This window comes from Trypanosoma theileri (genome assembly GCF_002087225.1).
Source record: "Trypanosoma theileri isolate Edinburgh chromosome Unknown TM35_Tth_1_V1, whole genome shotgun sequence".
Lineage (NCBI taxonomy): Eukaryota > Euglenozoa > Kinetoplastea > Trypanosomatida > Trypanosomatidae > Trypanosoma > Trypanosoma theileri.
Genome location: NW_021639843.1, coordinates 59,772 through 78,587, shown reverse-complemented (window position 1 = coordinate 78,587; position 18,816 = coordinate 59,772). Strand labels below are relative to the sequence as shown.

The 18,816-nt window shown below is 43.3% G+C and overlaps 8 protein-coding genes across 8 annotated transcripts; all 8 read right to left on the bottom strand.

Moving 5' to 3' along the window:
- Nucleotides 1-62: 62 nt before the first annotated feature.
- Nucleotides 63-2,123, bottom strand: TM35_000011310 (putative WD40 repeat protein; the record flags this gene model as incomplete). Its single annotated transcript, XM_029020812.1, has 1 exon — nucleotides 63-2,123. One exon carries the CDS (start codon nucleotides 2,121-2,123, stop codon nucleotides 63-65), a length of 2,061 nt encoding a protein of 686 aa, XP_028887320.1.
- A 271-nt stretch (nucleotides 2,124-2,394) lies between these two features.
- TM35_000011300 (putative vacuolar fusion protein MON1 B-like) lies at nucleotides 2,395-4,566 on the bottom strand (the record flags this gene model as incomplete). The annotated part of the gene is made up of 1 exon (XM_029020811.1): nucleotides 2,395-4,566. The coding sequence occupies one exon, from the start codon at nucleotides 4,564-4,566 to the stop codon at nucleotides 2,395-2,397; it is 2,172 nt and encodes a 723-aa protein (XP_028887319.1).
- Nucleotides 4,567-5,096: 530 nt separating this feature from the next.
- On the bottom strand, nucleotides 5,097-6,911 carry TM35_000011290 (uncharacterized protein; the record flags this gene model as incomplete). The annotated part of the gene is made up of 1 exon (XM_029020810.1): nucleotides 5,097-6,911. One exon carries the CDS (start codon nucleotides 6,909-6,911, stop codon nucleotides 5,097-5,099), a length of 1,815 nt encoding a protein of 604 aa, XP_028887318.1.
- Nucleotides 6,912-7,219: 308 nt separating this feature from the next.
- TM35_000011280 (uncharacterized protein) lies at nucleotides 7,220-7,597 on the bottom strand (the record flags this gene model as incomplete). Its single annotated transcript, XM_029020809.1, has 1 exon — nucleotides 7,220-7,597. One exon carries the CDS (start codon nucleotides 7,595-7,597, stop codon nucleotides 7,220-7,222), a length of 378 nt encoding a protein of 125 aa, XP_028887317.1.
- Nucleotides 7,598-8,412: 815 nt separating this feature from the next.
- Nucleotides 8,413-9,492, bottom strand: TM35_000011270 (uncharacterized protein; the record flags this gene model as incomplete). Its single annotated transcript, XM_029020808.1, has 1 exon — nucleotides 8,413-9,492. One exon carries the CDS (start codon nucleotides 9,490-9,492, stop codon nucleotides 8,413-8,415), a length of 1,080 nt encoding a protein of 359 aa, XP_028887316.1.
- Nucleotides 9,493-10,072: 580 nt separating this feature from the next.
- TM35_000011260 (uncharacterized protein) lies at nucleotides 10,073-14,278 on the bottom strand (the record flags this gene model as incomplete). Its single annotated transcript, XM_029020807.1, has 1 exon — nucleotides 10,073-14,278. One exon carries the CDS (start codon nucleotides 14,276-14,278, stop codon nucleotides 10,073-10,075), a length of 4,206 nt encoding a protein of 1,401 aa, XP_028887315.1.
- A 784-nt stretch (nucleotides 14,279-15,062) lies between these two features.
- TM35_000011250 (putative intraflagellar transport protein 81) lies at nucleotides 15,063-17,408 on the bottom strand (the record flags this gene model as incomplete). The annotated part of the gene is made up of 1 exon (XM_029020806.1): nucleotides 15,063-17,408. One exon carries the CDS (start codon nucleotides 17,406-17,408, stop codon nucleotides 15,063-15,065), a length of 2,346 nt encoding a protein of 781 aa, XP_028887314.1.
- Nucleotides 17,409-17,922: 514 nt separating this feature from the next.
- TM35_000011240 (uncharacterized protein) lies at nucleotides 17,923-18,714 on the bottom strand (the record flags this gene model as incomplete). Its single annotated transcript, XM_029020805.1, has 1 exon — nucleotides 17,923-18,714. One exon carries the CDS (start codon nucleotides 18,712-18,714, stop codon nucleotides 17,923-17,925), a length of 792 nt encoding a protein of 263 aa, XP_028887313.1.
- Nucleotides 18,715-18,816: the final 102 nt, after the last annotated feature.

Here is an 18,816-nt window from a genome sequence, read left to right as displayed (position 1 = left end):
AAAAAAAAAAAACGCAGCACGAAGGAGGAAGTCATAATATGTATAAGAATGACCTTCCTTCTCTAGTTCTTCTTCTTCTTTTTCTTCACTATCCCTTCACTCTTCACCTGACGCTTTTTATCAGACGTCTTGATCTTTTTTGCACCCTTCAAAGGACGTTCCTTCTTGCCTTTACCAGCTGTGGAGCTATTTATATTGGACTTTTTATTCTTCTTTTTCTTCACTTGAGAGTCATTCTCCTCCTGCGGGGCGTTGAACTGCATTTGACCATCCTCACCAATAGTAAACAGACCTGCATCATCATCATCATCATCATTACTATTCTCGGGCAATGAGATATCATCACTCTGAATACTGGTGCTAGATTCCATACTTCTGTTGGCAGTAGCATCTGCACCGGCATCAGAAAGAACAGAATCTGTGGGTTCATCAGCGTCCTCATCATCATTAAAACCATACAACTCCGCTGGGATGTGCTCCACACTTGTGCAAGTTGCAAACTCACGCAATGTGTTTTCATTAAGGGGGACAACATATGCAGCGTTAAGTGCACTACGTTTCACAACCCAACGTCCCAACCGTGGTTCCTTGCTACAGCCGATGAGAAGCACGTCACTAGTGAGAGAAAAGTACAAGGAAGTAACAATAGCATCTACCGGAATTGACGCTAAACACTCAAACTTTGTTGTGGATGATATTCCTGCCGCATCGTTGGTAGATTTTTCCGTCTTTTTGGTTCCATCTGGAGTGGTGAGACGCCAAATACGCACAACACCATCATAGCTTGCACTGGCTGCCACGTCTGAGTACGGCAACGCTGCCACCGCTGTGATTGGATTAGGATTCTGTCGTCGATGTTTCTGCTCTTGCTTTTCTTGCTGTTGATGTGCATTTCCTTCTCGTCGTTCGTCATTTTCCTTCTGGTTTTCTTCAATTTCCACCTTCTCTAGTCCTGTACCATCTCCTGTAAATCCATAACCATGTGCTGCCTCTCGCACAGCGATTGGCTTACGTCTGTTCACATCAAACACGAGGAGCGCTCCATTTGCCGCTCCACAGATAACAATGTTATCATTCATCATGGCCACACACTCAAGCACAACTTTCACACCAAAGTGAACGCTAGCGGCAAATTCTTGTTGCGTAGCTGCATCAACCTTCCAGTAGCGCATTGCACCATCTTCGCCAACAGTTGCACAGCGTTCGCGCTTAAGGCAGTGAATGCCAAGAATACGACCTTGGTGACCGAATAGTTTATCTTCACAGATCATCTGTGGCACCGACCACACCCGCAGTGTCTCATCGTTACTGCAGCTATAAAGTGTATCATGACGAAATGTCAAACCAGTCACTGCGCCATGGTGCATTGTAAGAAATCCCATATGTTTTCGTGTAGATGTAACCCAGACACTTATGGTACCATCTGCGGCACCAGCAGCAATATAAGACGTAACACTTGTGTCAACGGTACTACGCTCAAAAAGTGCGCGCTGAGAGGGACGTATGCCACGGGTATCGGAGACTGCAATGGTAAGAACTGCTGCAGGTAAGTATGGACTGAGTAACGATTTCTGTGAAGTCACAGAGTTCTGCTGCTTCTGCTGCTCTTGTCCAGGCGATGAACTGCAGTTCAACTCTGCCACATAAACGGCACCTGACTTATCGCCAAGTACCACCAGATTAGAGCCAAAACTACATACCGCCGTTACTGCGTTGCTGTTGTGACCTACACGCACCATTTTTACACCAACTGAAGAAGCGCTGTCAATAATATCACGACCACCCTTATCCTTCTTAGATGTTGTCTGTTCTTGTTCTTGTTGTTGCTGCAGGAAAGCAGCTATCTGTGGAGCCAAGACACGCGATTTTGTTCCTGCTGCCAGCGCCGCCTCCTCCCGCAGCTGCCGCTGCTGTTCGTCAAACAAGTCGGCGTCGAGGTCGTCGTCGAACTCCAACTCCTGCAGTCGTGTGTTGACGTGATCGCCAATGGCGCGCAGGACGGCGGCGGGGTCCTCCGCAACTGTCGGCGTCTCGCCGCGCGGCCGCTTTCCCCGCAACGCGTCGCCTGTGCGCTCCGCCGCCGCCACCGCCTGCCGCCTCTCCGCCTTCTTCTTCGCCAGCATTGAGAAGTACCCTCTGCAAGTGATGGGGATGGGAGGTGGGGAGAAAGAATGGATTCAGAGAGAGAGAGAGAAAGGAAAAAAAAAATACAAGAGAACTACAAACACATTCAAAGAATAAAAATAGGAAATCTATTTGTGGGAGTATACATGGGGTTCAGAAAATAATTACAAGCAATGAAAACCAAAAAAAAAAGGAAAAAAAAAAAAAAAACACTGCCTACGCTGGAGAGAAAATATTTGAATACTAACTCTTCTCATATCATTTACCATCTTATCTTCCACCACCACGTACCTGCTGAAAGGAGAGTTCGGCTTCACAAGCCACTAATTTTATCATTACACGCATCGCGCACCGAAGCATCTGTTGCTTTGGTACATCAGGTAGAAAGATAAGCATGAGTTCACGAACACGATTACAGGCAGACATTGCTTCATTCAATGTTACCGGAACAGTAGTGTTATGTTCACTCACTTGATAGGATGATGATGATTTGTTGTTACTGTTACTGACTGTACTACAAAACTGCTGCATGATGGATGCTACCAATGTTGGTGTTGGCCACATAACGAGAATGTTTACACCCTCTGTGTGAAGCAAGAGAAGTGGTTCAGATAATTGTGAATGATGCGCCAGTTGATCCCGTCGTCTAACTACCAAACGTAATTGTCGTTTACGCTCTTGTGCACTAAAACGCATAGCTGATGAAGGTTCACTATACACAATTCTAGCTGATCCCTCACCACTTCTTTGACCTCTAAAAATCACCGCAAACCACTGTAGCCCATCTTCGTGAATGAATGACATTGATGTCGTATAGTTCCAATCAGTAGTACTAGTTGAAAAGGAAGGTGGAATTGTATCTTCAACATTAAAACCCTCCGATTGCTGTTGTTGTTGTTGTTGTTGCCCTTGCTCTTGTTGCTGCTTTAGTTGTCTAGCCATTACCATTAATTGAGACATTTTCTGATGTTGTAAGGCCGCTGCTCTACTATTTGCTGAAACAAGAGATAAGGGAACATTCTCCCGTCGAGAGAGTTCCTCCTCTAGTAAACTAATCACTGGTATTAATCGACGTGCTATTTGGTACGACTGTTCTGCAAGAAATGAAAAAATACCCTGGTTCACAGCAATATAAACTAATAACAGTCCCTCTGACTTTGTATAGTCTGCTGGAGTCTCATGAGAAGAGTTATTGGCATCCACATCAGCCACCTCTGGGTTCTGCTGCTCATGCTGGCTAGTTGCTAGATGAGATGTAGAATCAAAGGAGGCAGATCTATCACGCGCATGTCGAGATTCACGTGCCATCACACTCATGTTGGTGCAGTAACACCATAAGTAACCAGTGTTATTATATCGTGGTAGGCAAATTGGTGCCCATATTTCTCCCTCTTGTGAATGAGCGAGACAACGGACAAAGTTTAATAAAAGAAGAGCATCATCGATATGAAGGAAAGCATCAGAGTTAGCCGGTCCAACTGCACACACAATACGTCCACGAAAAAGAAAGAAACTAAAAAGATGATGTTTCGCTGCTAATACTGATGATGATGATGATGATGATGATGCCGCTGACATCGTATCAACATGTTTATCAGCATTATACTCATTTATAAAAGATGAACCGTGATGACGTGCAAGAAGTGTCTCAAGCATTCGACGACGTGCTACTGAAAGAGGTGCAGCAGAAAGACAGCGAAACAAATAACACTCTTCATGACTATTACTTCGTATAAGTTGTTGTATTACCCCAACATCAGCAGAGGAAATAAGGCGGCGCAAGTCGTACGATGGACAACGTGCTAGAATATCACCAACATTTGGTAAAAGACTAAGAAGTTGAAGATGTAATTGTCGCATTTGCCGCATACAACTACGCGGTGACTCACCTGTACGTGTTACCAACACATAATATACTTCCCCTTCCACATGGAAGTATATACAAAGATCACCTGCTGTCAAACAACGTAGACCAATTTCTTGTTGATTTTGAAATGTTGTACCAGTATTACAACGTTGTTGTGCCATATTAATAAGCACTTGAAAAACACCAAAGATATCACTAAATTCATTCTCACATCCATAACGTGAAAATACAGGTTTACCCGAGCTTGTGAGTATAAACACATGCTTCTTGTGCTTTCGAAGAATATCATCAGTCATCATAGATGATTTTAACTGCTGAGAGGCTTGAGTGGAAGAAGATGTCAATGGAGAGGAGGTTCTTTCAGTTTCCTTTTGTGGTACTAAAGGTAATGACTTTTCTGCTCCTGTTCTACTTTCTACTTTTTCCGGTGTTTCCGCTGCTACTGTTTCCATTACAGCTAAACCACGATCAACAGAAAGCTGTAGGTCCATATTGGTAGCAGCACCAAGTTCTTCTTCTTCTTCACTTTTATCATCACTATCATTCAAATTTTCTTCTACTGTAGAGAGGTCCATAGTGCCAAAATTAACTTTCTGTATTTTATTAGTGATAATCTCTTGATGTTTCGTTTCGTTCTCGCAAATATTATACTCTGACTGTTCCAAGTAATATTTGTCTATTTTCGTTACTTGTCACGATAGATTATTATTATTATTATTTTCTTTTTTTGTAACTTAATAAGTATAAAGATGTGTAATATTACCCTCTTTCAATAACTCTGTACCCTCTGTTTGTTTTTGTTTTTTTATTATTTTTGGTGGGGACGACAGAAGTTGTAATATATTTAAAACACAAATAAAGGAAAAATAAGAAAAAGAAGAAAAACATCGATGTGTTCATATAGGAATACAAACAATGAGAGAACACAGCAGAATGTGATACCACAAAGATGCAGAAAAAGTAATGCAGCGAAAGAAAGGAAAAAATACAAGTTAAAAATAAAATAAAATAAAATACACATGTAAACATGTGAACGAATAAATAAATAAATAAAAAATAATATATATATATATATATATATATATATATACTTATACATTTACTGTCAGAGAAAACCACTGCGGATTTTTTGGCCGTCTTCTTCGCTAAATGTTGGGACAGAGAACCATGTGGGTGGGTGCCACATAGCCCGTGTAAAGAGGAAATAAAACATCAACTCATAGAGGAAGAACTGGTAATAAGCCGCGTTTAAAAAACCACGAAGATCAATCCAAGCCAAATTATCCCAAAGATGATGATTGGTCATCACTAGTGGAGCATCATCTACAGTGTAGCAACAATTCTTATCATTCTCAGTATTAACGTTTGCACCGCCATACAACATTTCTGGCCACATGGCACGCCAAGTCGTCATAACAATGTGAAATGAAGAGTATCCATCATATTTAGCAAACCCTGTCATTGTATCTCTGTTAGAAACGAGAGATTTTTCTTTCAAAAGAGAAGCCGCTTGTAGCACTTGACGAACATTGTGACTTACCACCGGTACCTGTGCAAAAACAGCTCCATAACTCTTTACAGTTGGTAATGCTGCGCAATCACCGATTGCAAATATATTTGCATAATTTCGGTGCTGTAGTGTATGATGATGTACATCAACAAACCCTTCTGCCTCCTCACTGCTTAGTCCACTCTTACGAATGAAATCAGGAGCAGCAAGAGGGAGATCCAACACAAGCAGTTGGTACGGCACCACCCGCTTCTCTTTAGTAGTGTAGTTGTACAGTGTGGCCTCGCTACGCCGTGGATCGACGTGTGTAAGGTATGAACATGTAATTAAGTTCACACCGCGATTACGCCAAAAAGACATGATACGCTCATTCAGTGTGGTGGGAAAAACATCACTTGGTTGTCGATCTGCCGTAACAACCATGTAAGGGCAGAAAGAGAGTTTATTGAAGTAGCACAAATAGCGCCAAATAGTATTTACTGTTCCAATAAAAGTACCGTCATGCTGGCGTGAGGGATAACGCATTTTCTCATCTGCAGTAAAAGAAGCAGGTGGCACCTTTACATGCAAAACAGTTCCGCTAAACAAGTGTGCCAGACAATCACGCGTAATACCCGGGTTTACAGCAATACGGTGTCGATCTACTTGTGAAGAAGAAATAAAATCTTGCAACGGACCCAACACCCGTTCCGCACCACACGCAATAACAAGTGCATCATACTGATAACGGCGTTCTACAAGACCCATAGTTCCACTATTATTCTTGTCATGATTACACAGCCTCAAGAACCGCAAAACTTTGGTCATTGTGGATGAAAGTGATATTGATTTTGTTGTATTAGGTGTTGTTGTTGTTGTTGTTGTGGATGCTACTGCTGCCTCTGCTGTTGCTGCTGCTGCTGCCGTCGAGTCAATGGCGGCAGTGGGATTCTCAAGCACAACAACTTCATTCTTTGAGGCATCGATGCGAATCACCTTACCACGCACCAGCAGTGCATCGCGTGTGACATTCCACGTGGCCGGTGAACGCAAAAAATCAACACCACCTGTCGTGTTAAGATCATAGCTGCGATGTCCAACATGTGCAAGTGGGACCATGGCTTGAAATACATGTTTTTTCTCTTGTTCAATCACCGTCACATGCAGATCCGGTGAAGCACTTGTCAGACTTGCTGAGAGTGCCGATCCAGCAGCTCCAGCCCCAATGATAACAACCCGCTGTCCTCGGCGGTGCTGTCGCAACAACCCCTCGGGTCGCCGTTGACGTTCCCTTGTTTTCTCAAGTGCAAAGTATGAGGCCATCACAACTGTAAGAAATGCAAAACCAGCTGATGCAGTAATAAAGCGTCGTGACTTTTGAACTGCAAAGGGATTTTCCTTTTGTTTTTTTGGTCCTTTAGGAAGATACATTCTGTACACACCACCTCCAGCACTACCACTACTACTACTACTACTAGTACTACTACTACCACCACGAATAGGTTAGAAAAAAAAAGGAAAAAAAAAAAAGACTTTACTCACCTTTATTTTCATGTGTTATTTTTCTTTCTTTTAATTGATTTCCATTTTTATAATAATACCTTTTTTTTTGGTTACATACATCATTTCAAGATCATTATCAGAACCTTTTCCAAAGAAATGTGATCATTGATTATTTGATAAGTCTACAACAGTACAGTACATCATAAAACGAGAACATTACAACTAAATCTTTCTTCTCATGGAGGCAATGCACGCATAACTTCATGTTGCTGTTTTACAAGGGCCTCCTTGCGTACACGCTCCTCCTCCTTTGCCTGTAGAACAGCCTTTAGGTCAGTGTTAGCAAAGAACTCTAGTAGATCACTCACAGGGTCATCGGGGCGCTGCATGATGAGCATTTGCATTGCACACCGCATGATGGCATCAATCTCTGGATGAGATCGCAAATACTTGGCATGTGCAATCTTTTCCTCTGTGAGATTACGCCGAAGATTTAGCAGTTCTTCCTCAGTTAAAACAACCGTTGCAGCCTCTGTGAGAGTGGGAAAGTCCGAAGAGGCTTGACCGTTACGGATGCCCCCATCTTCTTCACCCCCACTACTTTTACTCGTCATATTATCTAATATATATCTATAAATCTATATAGATATAATATATGATTACTTTGAACCTTTTTTATTCTCTTTTTTTTTTTTTTTATTCCTCACACTAGACGCTATAGCAATAGTAAAAACAGAATAATAATAATAATAAAACATAAACCATATGTGCACTTTTTGAGGAAAGTATCTCTTCAAGAAGGGACTCGTACAGGTATAAAACAGTGCATGGACCACCCACCCACCCCCACACACACAAACACACCAGAGGTGTCTACGAGTTATCGTGTAACAGAAAAAAAAAAATTTTAAGGGAGTAAAAAAAATACAGGATGCAGCGTGGGAAAAAGGAATTCAGACACAAAACTACACGCAGGAATATAAAGCTCCCAGCAACTCCCGTTTCTCACTCCAAACTCCAAATAGGAGACAAGTACAATTCACTTGTGTGACAAATATACACCGCCCTATGAACGACACATTAGAGCAAAAAAAAAAAGATAAAAAGATAAAAATAAAACACAAACAGAAACAAACCATATAAACAGAAATCAGTTCAAGGCATTGGGAACCACAGAAAGGTCAAAGTCCTTTCATCTCTCACAGTTTTTGTTATCTCTTCAACTTTTCTTCTATCTGTTATATTTTTCTTTCCTCTCCACCTGAACCATTTTCCCCAATTTTTTTTTCTCTCCTTCTTACTTGTACAATAATGCAGTCCTATTATCTCTCTAATAACGTATATATATATATATATATATATATATATATATATATATATAATTTTTTTTTTCTTCTTGTTGTTGTTCGTCATTCCTATTTTAACTACTCTACCAGAGTGCGGTACGTTTGTGGCTCTGGTGTGCCATTGCCCGTCCGGTGCGTCGCTGTGCAGTGCGCTCCTCTGCAGCCTTCCAGCGCTCCTCCGTGATGCCGCGAAGTGTTGGACGTGGCGCCTCCAACGGCTGTGGCGCTCCAAATATGAAGTCCGGCATGCGACTGTGGCTGCTTTGATGGCAGCGGGCCTTTGCGCGGCGGAGGGCCTCCTCGTCGAGGCACGTGGCGGGGCGTGTCTGCGCCGTTGCCGGGCGGTGACCGAAACGCGGCGTCACCCGCACGCCCACCGCCGGCGGATCGGGGTATTCGTTCTTCGACAACTCCACGTGGTCCTGCAGCTGGCGGTGTGAGTGTAGACCGCTGCTGCGGGGCCGCTCCTGCTGCTTCGACTCCGCATTGCGGTAGTAGGCACTGCGGTGCACCGTCACGTTATCCGCACGCGGTGTAGATGCATCCAGTGCAAATGGCACTCTCGTCTTTATGGCCACAGCGGGCGACCCTAAGTCGTCTGAACGCTTCTGATCACGCAACTCAGCGCAGCGTGCGCTACTTCCCTGTGCGTACTTCTCCGATGCCACACGTCGCGAGAGACGCTCCTCCTCGTGTACAATAGAAGGATCTCCTCTATGCTGCAGTAGTTCACTCGCCGCTTGATTATAACGCGGGTCCTTCGCTATCTGCCGCAAGCGTGCCTCAGAGAGTTGCATAGATGTACTTATCGTCTTGCTGCGCGGGCCTTCACCACGCCGCACTGGCGCTGTCGTCTGTTGTCCCATTTCAACAGTAGTAGTACGATTGTTCCCAACCTGCAAATGTCTCTTGCCATAGCGCCCCTCTTCTCGTTTGGCATCGTCACTGAGATTCATGTGTTGTGGATCAATGTGTTTCTTGCCCCGCTGCTGCATCTCCTTTCCAAGTTCAAACCGCTGAGGATGAATATGCGGACGACTCTCACGAACCTCTACACCATACGCAGGTGTTATGCCACACTCTGAGTGCATTAACCGGTCTGAATATACCACGTTAGCATCATTTTTGATACCAGCATCTCCGTTGCTCTTAAACTCATTCATTCTATTATTGTTTATATTGTTGCTATCGCTATTATTTCTTCTGATGGGGTTCTGGTGGGTATCGCCTTTGTAATCTTTATCAATAAACATTATTACAAATACAAAAAAAACCAAAGATATAATTCGATAGATATCGTTAGAATTTAGAAGATTCTGTACACTACGTTTTTGTTTTCTTTCTTCTCAAAAAAAAGGAAGGAAAAGTGGAAAAAAAATGCAAAAAAAAAAGAAAAATAAGGAACAGTAGGCGTGTGTGTCTGTAATGTGTTGGCGCATGTATGCGTGTATATATCTGAAGGGAAAAGAGAAATAAAGAAGTCTCAAAAAAAGATGCAAGACTCCTGAAAACTGAAGAAGTCAAAAATAGGGAGAATGAATACAAAACAAAAGATATGTCACACATTCTAACACTATCTCTTCATTCCCTTTTTGTAGTCAAAGGGAAAAAAAAGGGAGGAAATCCAACAATAACAACAAGTGAAACCACATTTTTAACAAGGTAAATTTAAAAACAAAACAAAAAAAAAAAACACGTGTATCTCTAATCACTCTTTACTTCTCTTACTTTTTCCCTCTATCTTTATTTAGCAGAGGTAAGATGATAGTCGTTTTCGCACGGCTGCAGAAGCAATAAACTTTGCAGTTGCTGTCGCAGAGGCTCCCTGTCACCTTCAACCTCTGACAAACGTTCTTCTAACAGACGATTTACTTTCTGTAACGCCTCAGTCTTCTTTGACTCTACATCCAACGTTCGTTGCTGTAGCAACCACGCTTCTTGAAGTTCAGCAATTTTCTCCTCTAATTCTCGTATATGGCGGTGACAATCTGCAAGTTGTTGGGCAACTATATCAGAGCGTTCATCTGCAGCTGCACTTCGTTGTTCCTCTGTTAAAAGAGATTTCTGCAAGGTTTGATGTGATATCTGTGCATTCCGCAACTGTTGTTGCAGTGACTCAATAGTTCTTTCTGCTTTCCTTGCCCTCGCCGCCTCCTCATTCTGTCGTTCCTGTATAAGCACATTTGATGCCTCAAGTTGCTCACGAATTTCGTTTAACGCATGACTAGCCTTTGATTGTGATAAACGTGCCTCCTGTAGCTCCTGTTCGAGTCGTTCAATCTCTTGACGGTGCTGTTGTTGTTGCTGTTCCAGCCTTTCCCTGCGTCGTTCCTCCCGCTCTGATTGCAGATCTCCTACAGTGTTTCGCCACTGCAGCCGCTCCGCCTCCCACTCCCGCTGCCCGGCGGCGAGGCGGTGCTCGAGATGCTCCACGCGGGTGGCGAGTTCGTGGCAGCGCGCGGCGGCGTCGTCGGCCCGCCCTTCCGCCTCCCGCGCGGTTTCTTGGGCCGCTGTGAGCCGCGCTGCTGCGGCTGCCAACTGCGCCTCCAACTCCCGCTGGCTACTCAACACGTCGCCGGCGGGCCGCCGCACACGAACGGAACTCCCCGTGCCGGTCCGCTGCCCAGACCGCAGGAGGTCCTCCTCTCGCTGGTAACTAGCAGCACTGCGGCGCACCCGCTGGAACACCGCCGCACACGTATCCACATAAGCATCAATGATGCCACCGGACACCGCACACCACAAAGCATCTTCAGAGGCGCTGTCACACCGCTCCAGTCCAGCTTTAATAACACCGGTAAATTCACCTTCTTTCATTCCTGTATCATCCTTACCCTTGTTATTCTCACTCTGACTACTATTCTCTTTAACACTTTGAGGTTCAAAGGTTGTGTCAACTTCCTTTGGTGATTCTGAAAATAACTGGCGAAGTTGATGCAGAGACTCAAAAAAGTGAGTATAAGGCTGGAGTAACACTTGATCCATGGAGGTGGTTAAATCAGTGATGAATCGTTCAAGCGCAGAGGAAAATGACGTCACCGCTTGTTCCTTGTCTTGCCACACACCTTGCACAGAAGGAGGACTTAAATCATCCAACACTGGTGAAGTTGGAGGAGAAAGAGTACGACTAATACTTCGTCCAATGTCTTGTTCTTGTTCTTGTCGTTGTACTTGTTGTAGAGGTGATGATTTCTGAGGACTATGTAATGGAGGTCGTGGTGATACTGGAATTGGGGACAACCCAGATGGCTGCTGAACGCCTCCTGTAGGAGTTTCAGTTTCATGATTTGACAACCGAATTGCTAAATCCTCATTATCACGTGTGGAACTAGGGGAAGGAAATAACAATGAAGGATGCCGCTCTTCTTCTTCAAGAACAGCTAGAAGTCGTGCCGTTGATTTTTTTGCAGCTGCTTGCAATATTGAAGCAGCTCTTGAACATCTACGTGCAGGATTCGGTGGCATCATGCTCAAGCAATCTCTTATACGTTGTTGCTGATCGTTCAAACGTGTACGAAGATTCTGCATCTGAGTTTCTGCTATAGCTAAAGAACTCGCAAGAGATTCCGCATTTTCTCGTTCTTGCATCAATTCTGTCTCAAGTTCTTCATAGCGGTCAACAGGAACTGAAGAATCAAATGCCTCTTTTGCCTTTTGAGAAGAACGATGCAAAGCATCTTGTAACTTAGCTGCTCCTATTTCAGCTTCTCGCAACTGACGGTTAAGAGAAGCAATAGTTGCATCCTTTGCTTCCACATCTTTCATATACTGCTCAGTTATCAAATCGGACTCCCTAAAAGGGGATAAACTCTTAAGTTGTTCTTGTATCTGGGTTTTTTCTGTAGTTAGTTGGTGTACTTCTGCCTTGTAAAACCTTTCTTGTTCTTGTTGCTTCTCTACCGTCTCTTGTACCTGAGCTGTCACTCTCTCAAGCTCATCACGTGTCTGTCTAAGTTCGTCTTTCAGCTGTTGTTGTTGCTGATCTGATACCTGTTGAGTAACTTGAAGTTTTCCCCGCAATTCCTGCACTGTAACATTTATAAGTTCTATTTCTTGTTGTAGTCCTTCAGCGCGTCGGAGGGCAGTTGTTTCTGCATTACGTAGTCGCTGAAGTTCATCACGCTGCTTTTGCATTATGTTTTCCATTTCTTCTTCGTGTTGCTGCATCTGTCGATGGTATCGTGTCTTTCCATCTTGGACCGCTCGCTCCAGAAGAGAAATTTCTTCCTTTAATTGACCAACATCTTGTGAGTTTCTAGAACGAAGTCGTTGATTTTCCATCTCAAGTTCATCTATCATTCCTTGTAGTGCCCGCTGCCTCTGTTCCATCTTTAGTTGGATATCTTCTGGAGGGGATACTGCAGAACCTAGACGTCCTGTTGCTGTTGCTGTTGCCGTTGCCGCTGCTGCTGCTATGGCTGCTGCCTTCTCATCAGCACGCCATCGGTCAACTTCAGCTCGAAGAGAACGAATTTCTCGTTCTACTGCATTTCGTTCTTCTTCTAAACGTTCATGCAATTGGGACAACTCTAAAGCACCTTGGCGTCTTGCCTGCTCCAACTCTCGCTGTAAAGTTTCTTGTTCTATACGTTTTGCTTCTTCAAGTGTAGCGACACGCTGGAGAGCCTGCCGTCGTGTCTCTAAACTCTCTACCTCACGCAACTGATCTGTCTGTGCATCAAGAGACTGCACTTCCTCTTTAAGTGCCAAAAGTGACTGTCGTAGATGTTCATTCTCCAACCCTAGATCTTGAGCTTCATCAAGCGCAAGCTGTCGATCAGATTTCAATCGTTCTTGATCAGCTTCAGAGCGTCGCAGTCGATCTTCCATTTGCTGAAAAAGATTTGTTATTTCTGGAACGAGCCTTGAAGTTTCTTCTAGGGATTGAAGAAGCCAATCTTCCAGTTGTTCTACCATCCCACTATTATTAACACCATTCTCTGCGTTCAATTTCGTTGGAACACGCAACCGTGTAGGTGGTGAGAACGCCGTTGGAGAAAGAAGAGATTTCCTATTAATACGTCCTGATATCATAATAATATCCAACATTTGATTGTGCATCGCCACAAGTTGCGCAGCAGCACCAAGTAATTGAACAGATGGTTGCTGTGTTGCATCATATTGCCGCATAGATGATGATGTCCACTCATGTTGTTGTTGTTGGAGTTTTACTAAAGTATCTTGACACTCACGATTTGTCACATATAATTGTTTTAATTCCCGTTCCTGTTCCTCCACTTTTCGCCGTAATTCCATAAGAGACGTCTCTGCAACATGCCGTGCCTTTTCTGCTGTCTCAGCGCTTGCTCCGGCACGTCGAGCTACAATCACCGCCTCTTGAAGGTCTTGCTTCAGCGCATTATGAAGTTGCTTTTGTTCATCTAACTCTTTCTTTAATTTTTCATTACCAATGTGTAATTTCGATAGCTCTGTTTCGCGTTGCTGTAGTTGCTCCCTAAGATTTCTTTCCGTATTATGGAGATGTTGATTCTCTTGTTGCATTAACGATAGAACTCCCTTACCCTCGCCACGAGATGTCTTCACTTCTTGACGATGAGTTTGTCGTTGAATTTGTGCTACAGTTTCTAGAGCGTCGTCGCGCTCCTTTGCGAGTTGCGAACAGCGCAGCTGCAAGTGATCCATCTTCGCGAGAACCTCCTGTCCAACGTCAATGCATCGGCGCAGCTCTGTCTCCTTTGCTTCGATAACTGCAGTGTTGTGACGACAAAGTTGCTCATACTGCAGAAGCGCCTGATACGCATCTGGTGATGAACGTCGAAGCATTGATAGATCTTCTGCAGAAAAACTAGCCAATGGTGTTAACAACAGCGGTGATGGGCGCTTCTTTGATGTGGAGCGAAGACCCTCAGCATCGGGTGCAGCCACGTCACTACTGTTCAGCCCAGCGTCAGCCATCACACGAGCACTGTGGCGAGTGCCTGATTTCATTAGAGATGACAAGGCAAAACCTCAAAGAAAAAAAAAAAAAAAAAACCACGTAGAATAAATAAAGGAATGACAAACGAATAAAAGAAGGGGTAAAAAGAAAAAAAAGAAAAGGACGACAATACAGGTAAGAATGTACTTTCGCCGCTATATAGGTGAATGTATGTGTCGGTTATTTTGTACTTAACTTCCTGTGTGTGTGTGTGTGTATGTGTGTTTATGTATGTATGACAGACGTCTGTCTTGTCCCACACCCCTTTCCCACAACACTAGAGTGTGTCCAGGTACAAAAAAAAAAAAAAAACGCAAGAAAAGAAGAAAAAACAAAAAGAAAATAAGTGAACAGAAGAATCACATCCAGTAATAAACCCATAGTAAACATTTTGGTTTACATTTGTCACTGTAACCCCGTCACTCTTCTAGTTTTGATAATGCTTTTTTTTTTTTTCTCTACACTATATAAATCACACAGGTGTGAATCAATAAAAAAAAAAAGAGTAGCCTGAAGATTGCCCTCAATCACGGTCTACGATCATCTCTATTCTTTGTACTTGATATTTCTTTAATGTCTCGACAAGTTCAATATTCTTCACGTTGTTACTCTCATTTCATGTTTTTTTTCTTCTTCTTGCTTCTTTCATTGCAGTAGTAACTGTTACATCTTTTTTTTTTTCTTCTTGGAGGGTGGGGGGAGCGGGTGAAGAAGAAGAAGTGGTTCTCAATCGCGCAACCGCTGCGATTCTCACAACCCTCCAACCCCAACTCCCTCTTCCAAATCTCTCAAACTCTAATTTCCAGTGAGTACCAACATGTCTACACCGGTACCGCCCGCTCCGGCGCTTCCCATTACCTGTTGTATGTCATTATCAAGGGCATTAGGACCCCGCGGCTCCTCGGTGTGAATAGCGTGCAGTTTCGCCTCCAACACTCGTTTCAGGTTGTTAAACCATTCTACCTGCATCACATTTCCTTCATAATTTTCCTGAATATCTCGCTGTCGTTGTTGTAGATCCCGCAAACGCACTTGTAAATCTTCAATGGCGTGTTCAAACCCTTTTTCTGCTATGGGATTAACACCGTGTTCTTTGCTTAAATGAACCAACAACCAACCCCTTGATGGGCATGTCTTGCCACAGTACGTACAAGAAAAACTTGCTCCTGTAGCCGCCTGAGCACGTTCACCAGTTGTTGGACTATCTGTACCGCTACGAGTAATTTCTTCATACTCCCGTTCACCCTCCAGTCGATCCAACTGAGCAGTAAGAAGAACCTGTTGTGCCTGTAAGCGATGGTAGATAGATTCATTCACATTAGTTTCATCCCGAAGTACCTGTACTTCACGCTCCATTTTTGATATATCTTCCATAAGTACACCTTCTTGATACTCGTACTGTGATTTTTTTTCGAGCCATTCTTGGTCAACTTCTGACGCTGTTTGCCGCACCGTACGAAGTTCATTAATAAGAGGGGCAAGTTTTGTACGGCGTTCACGGATTGCCATAGTAAAATCTTGTACAACTCGTGAAAGTTCTTCAAGTGTTTTTCCCTTTAATTCTTCGATAGTATCCTTTTCGCGAGTTAGTTTACTCAGAGCTTCTAAAGTACGACTGTATCCCTGTAATCCGAGTTTTCCTTCTAAGTCTCCAATCTCTGCATCAAGGGCATCAAACTGACCTTTAAGAACATTTTCTGTAAATGTAAGTACTCCCCATTCTACACGCATTTCCGAAAGAGCTACTCGCATTCCTTCGCTTGCTGTTTTCTTTGCCAGTACTTGATTGGAAAAGGCTCGGAATTCATCACCTTTTAACATTTGGTGCGCCTCACGAAGTTGACTGATGCGATTCTCCTTATCACGTATCTCATTGAGTGCTCGACTGTTATCAGCCTGAAGGCTTGTTAATTGTTCCAATACTTCCTCTTTACGCTTCGTTACAAGTTGCACCTGTTGTTTGATTGTAGTAATTGTACTTCCATCTTCACCAGGTTTTTGTCTTTCTTTTACTTGTTGTTGAAGTGTTCTTAATGCATCATCAAGTTTTTGATTTTCTGTCGAAAGTGCTTGCATATCTAGAGGTTCAGAAATAAGACGATTTAGTTCTTCATTCTCACATTTTTTTCGTTCAATCTCTTTTGGCAATTGTTCCTCAAGAATAATCTTATTTGTTTGAATTTCATCTCGTAAACGACGTGCAATAACATTTACTCGACCATCAGCAGCATCACGACGAAGGTTTTGCAACCGATTATGCGTCTCTGTACTTCGTTGTTGAGCTGAAATGAGTGTTTGATGTAGTTCCACTCGCTTCTCCGAAAGTTTTGATTCTTCTTCAAGTGCTGCGCGTAGAGCTTTGCTCGCGTTGACGAGTGCCTCCTTATCTGGTACCCCACTGAGTTTTTTCTCCGCGCCCTGAATGTATCCTTTTAAACGATCCCGCTCTTCTTCAAGTGCAGCGACCTTTCGGCGTGCCTCAGCAGGATCCGCGTGTGCTTGGCGAAGTGCGTCAACACGGCGGTGTGTCTGTACAAACATTGAGCGGAGGTTTTCATATTGCTGGTAGAGGGCACGTACATCTTCATCCTGTGCCCGCATAGCCTCTGGTACATCAAGTCGTTGAAGAAAACGCGATAGATAGACACGTTTTTCGTTCTGTGCCATGTTTGAAAGTACCCAGTATAATGTTGGATAAATAACAGTGGTTTGAGCATTTGCAAAACCAGTGGGAAAACTTTCTGAGAGAAGCGGCGGTACACGGTAGCCGAGTGTCTTTGTGAGGAACTCAATCATACGTGAGACTGCCTCTTCAAGTGGCACTTCCTCAAGGTCCATTTGCTGCGCAGGAGAAAGTGTGCCAAATATATCGTTAACAATTTGCAACAGTGGAACTCCCTGAATGGCGTCAAAATCCACAAGTGAGTAGTGTCGAGAGAGCACCTTGTTTACATTGTCAACGATGTATTGTAGTACTTCTTCCTCTGTCAAATCTGATACAGGTCGTGGCTTGTTTGCACCACTAGCAGCAGTAGCAGCATTATCGCCTGAATAGGCTGCAGCAATTGAGGGGGTACTACCAGGTGAGAGTGCCATGGTAATGCCAAAGCCAGCAGGGCCTGATGTTCCATTGAAACTCATATTTTCTACCACCTCTATTCCCTTCTTTTTTTTTTTTTTTTTACTATACTCCCTCCTTCTTCTGGCTTTTTTTTTTTAGTTTTGCTTTCTATTTCTTTTTCTTACTCTTCAATTCTCTTACTTTCTCCCCTAAGCTATTTTCAATAATAAAAAAAAAAGAAAGAGATAATAACGTCTCCTCCTATATAAATATTATATATGACTTTTTTTGTTTTTCCGCACTCAGGTCTGAGAAATACAAAAAAAAGAAAAAAAAAAACAGCAGTATTTGTTCGGTTTTCTACACCATTCGGTAGACTAAGGAGACATAAAAATACACAATACCAGAGAATAATATCAAAATCACCCTGGTGGGTATAAAAAAAAAAGAATATATATATATAAGACAAAAGCAAATCTGATGCCATGCAACCACATATTATGAATACACACATGTGTGTATATTTCTTCCCTTTTTTTATTGCGGGGAAGGGAAAGGAAGAAATGGACCATGTACAATGGGCGTCTTCAACTTTTATTCTCTCTTTAACTGTAACAACCGCCACTCTAAATCATCACGTGGTGTCGTTAGCGCTGGTATTAGTAAACCGGAAGGTGTTTTGATAACATTTCCGGATGCCACCGCTGCTTTTGTCTCCGCATCATTTTTCCATGCGGCCCCATTATCACCTATCACAGCCCCACCGGATGCGGCGGCAGCAGAAGCGACAAGTCCATTTGGGTCTCGCAATTTGTCCACGTCATACCCCTCAACCCCATACTCTGTCGCAACATTAGTTAGGTACTCCAAGCAAGAGGCGTTGGATGGGGTAAAGACACCGAGACGGTCAATAATTTTCTGATTTACTGAACACTCCGTATTGTTCACACTCACCACGATAAATTCTTTACCGTACTTATTCTCAAAATATTTCTTTACAGTCTGTAACTCAGGTACAGAGTCTCCTACACGAGCAGTGGCCCACAGTACTGATGTGATACTCTCCTTTAACTCTGGCGGACAGTGTCCCGCGCCACTACCTTTCTCTGTGAGAAGCTGAATGCGGTTCGCAATAAGGTCAAGAAACAGCGCGAGTACTTCAAGACCTTCAATGCTCACATCATCACGGATCACCTGTTCCACTCTAATACGAGCGGCATCGTACTTTTGTAGTGCGAGTAGCTCCGCTAGTTGTCGTCTCTGAATCTTTACACTGTTCACCAATTTATTCTGTTGCATACGCAGACGCGTCACAGCCATGCGGAGGTTTGCCTTCAGCTTGACTGGGTCAATTCCAGATGTTTTCTTGGAAAAAAAGGACCTCATCACTATAACTCTTACTAATATTACTACTACTTTTTTTTTTGGCGAACGTAAGCGATTTACTTACCCTTTTTTCCTCCAACTTTTAAAAATGTAATTATCAAA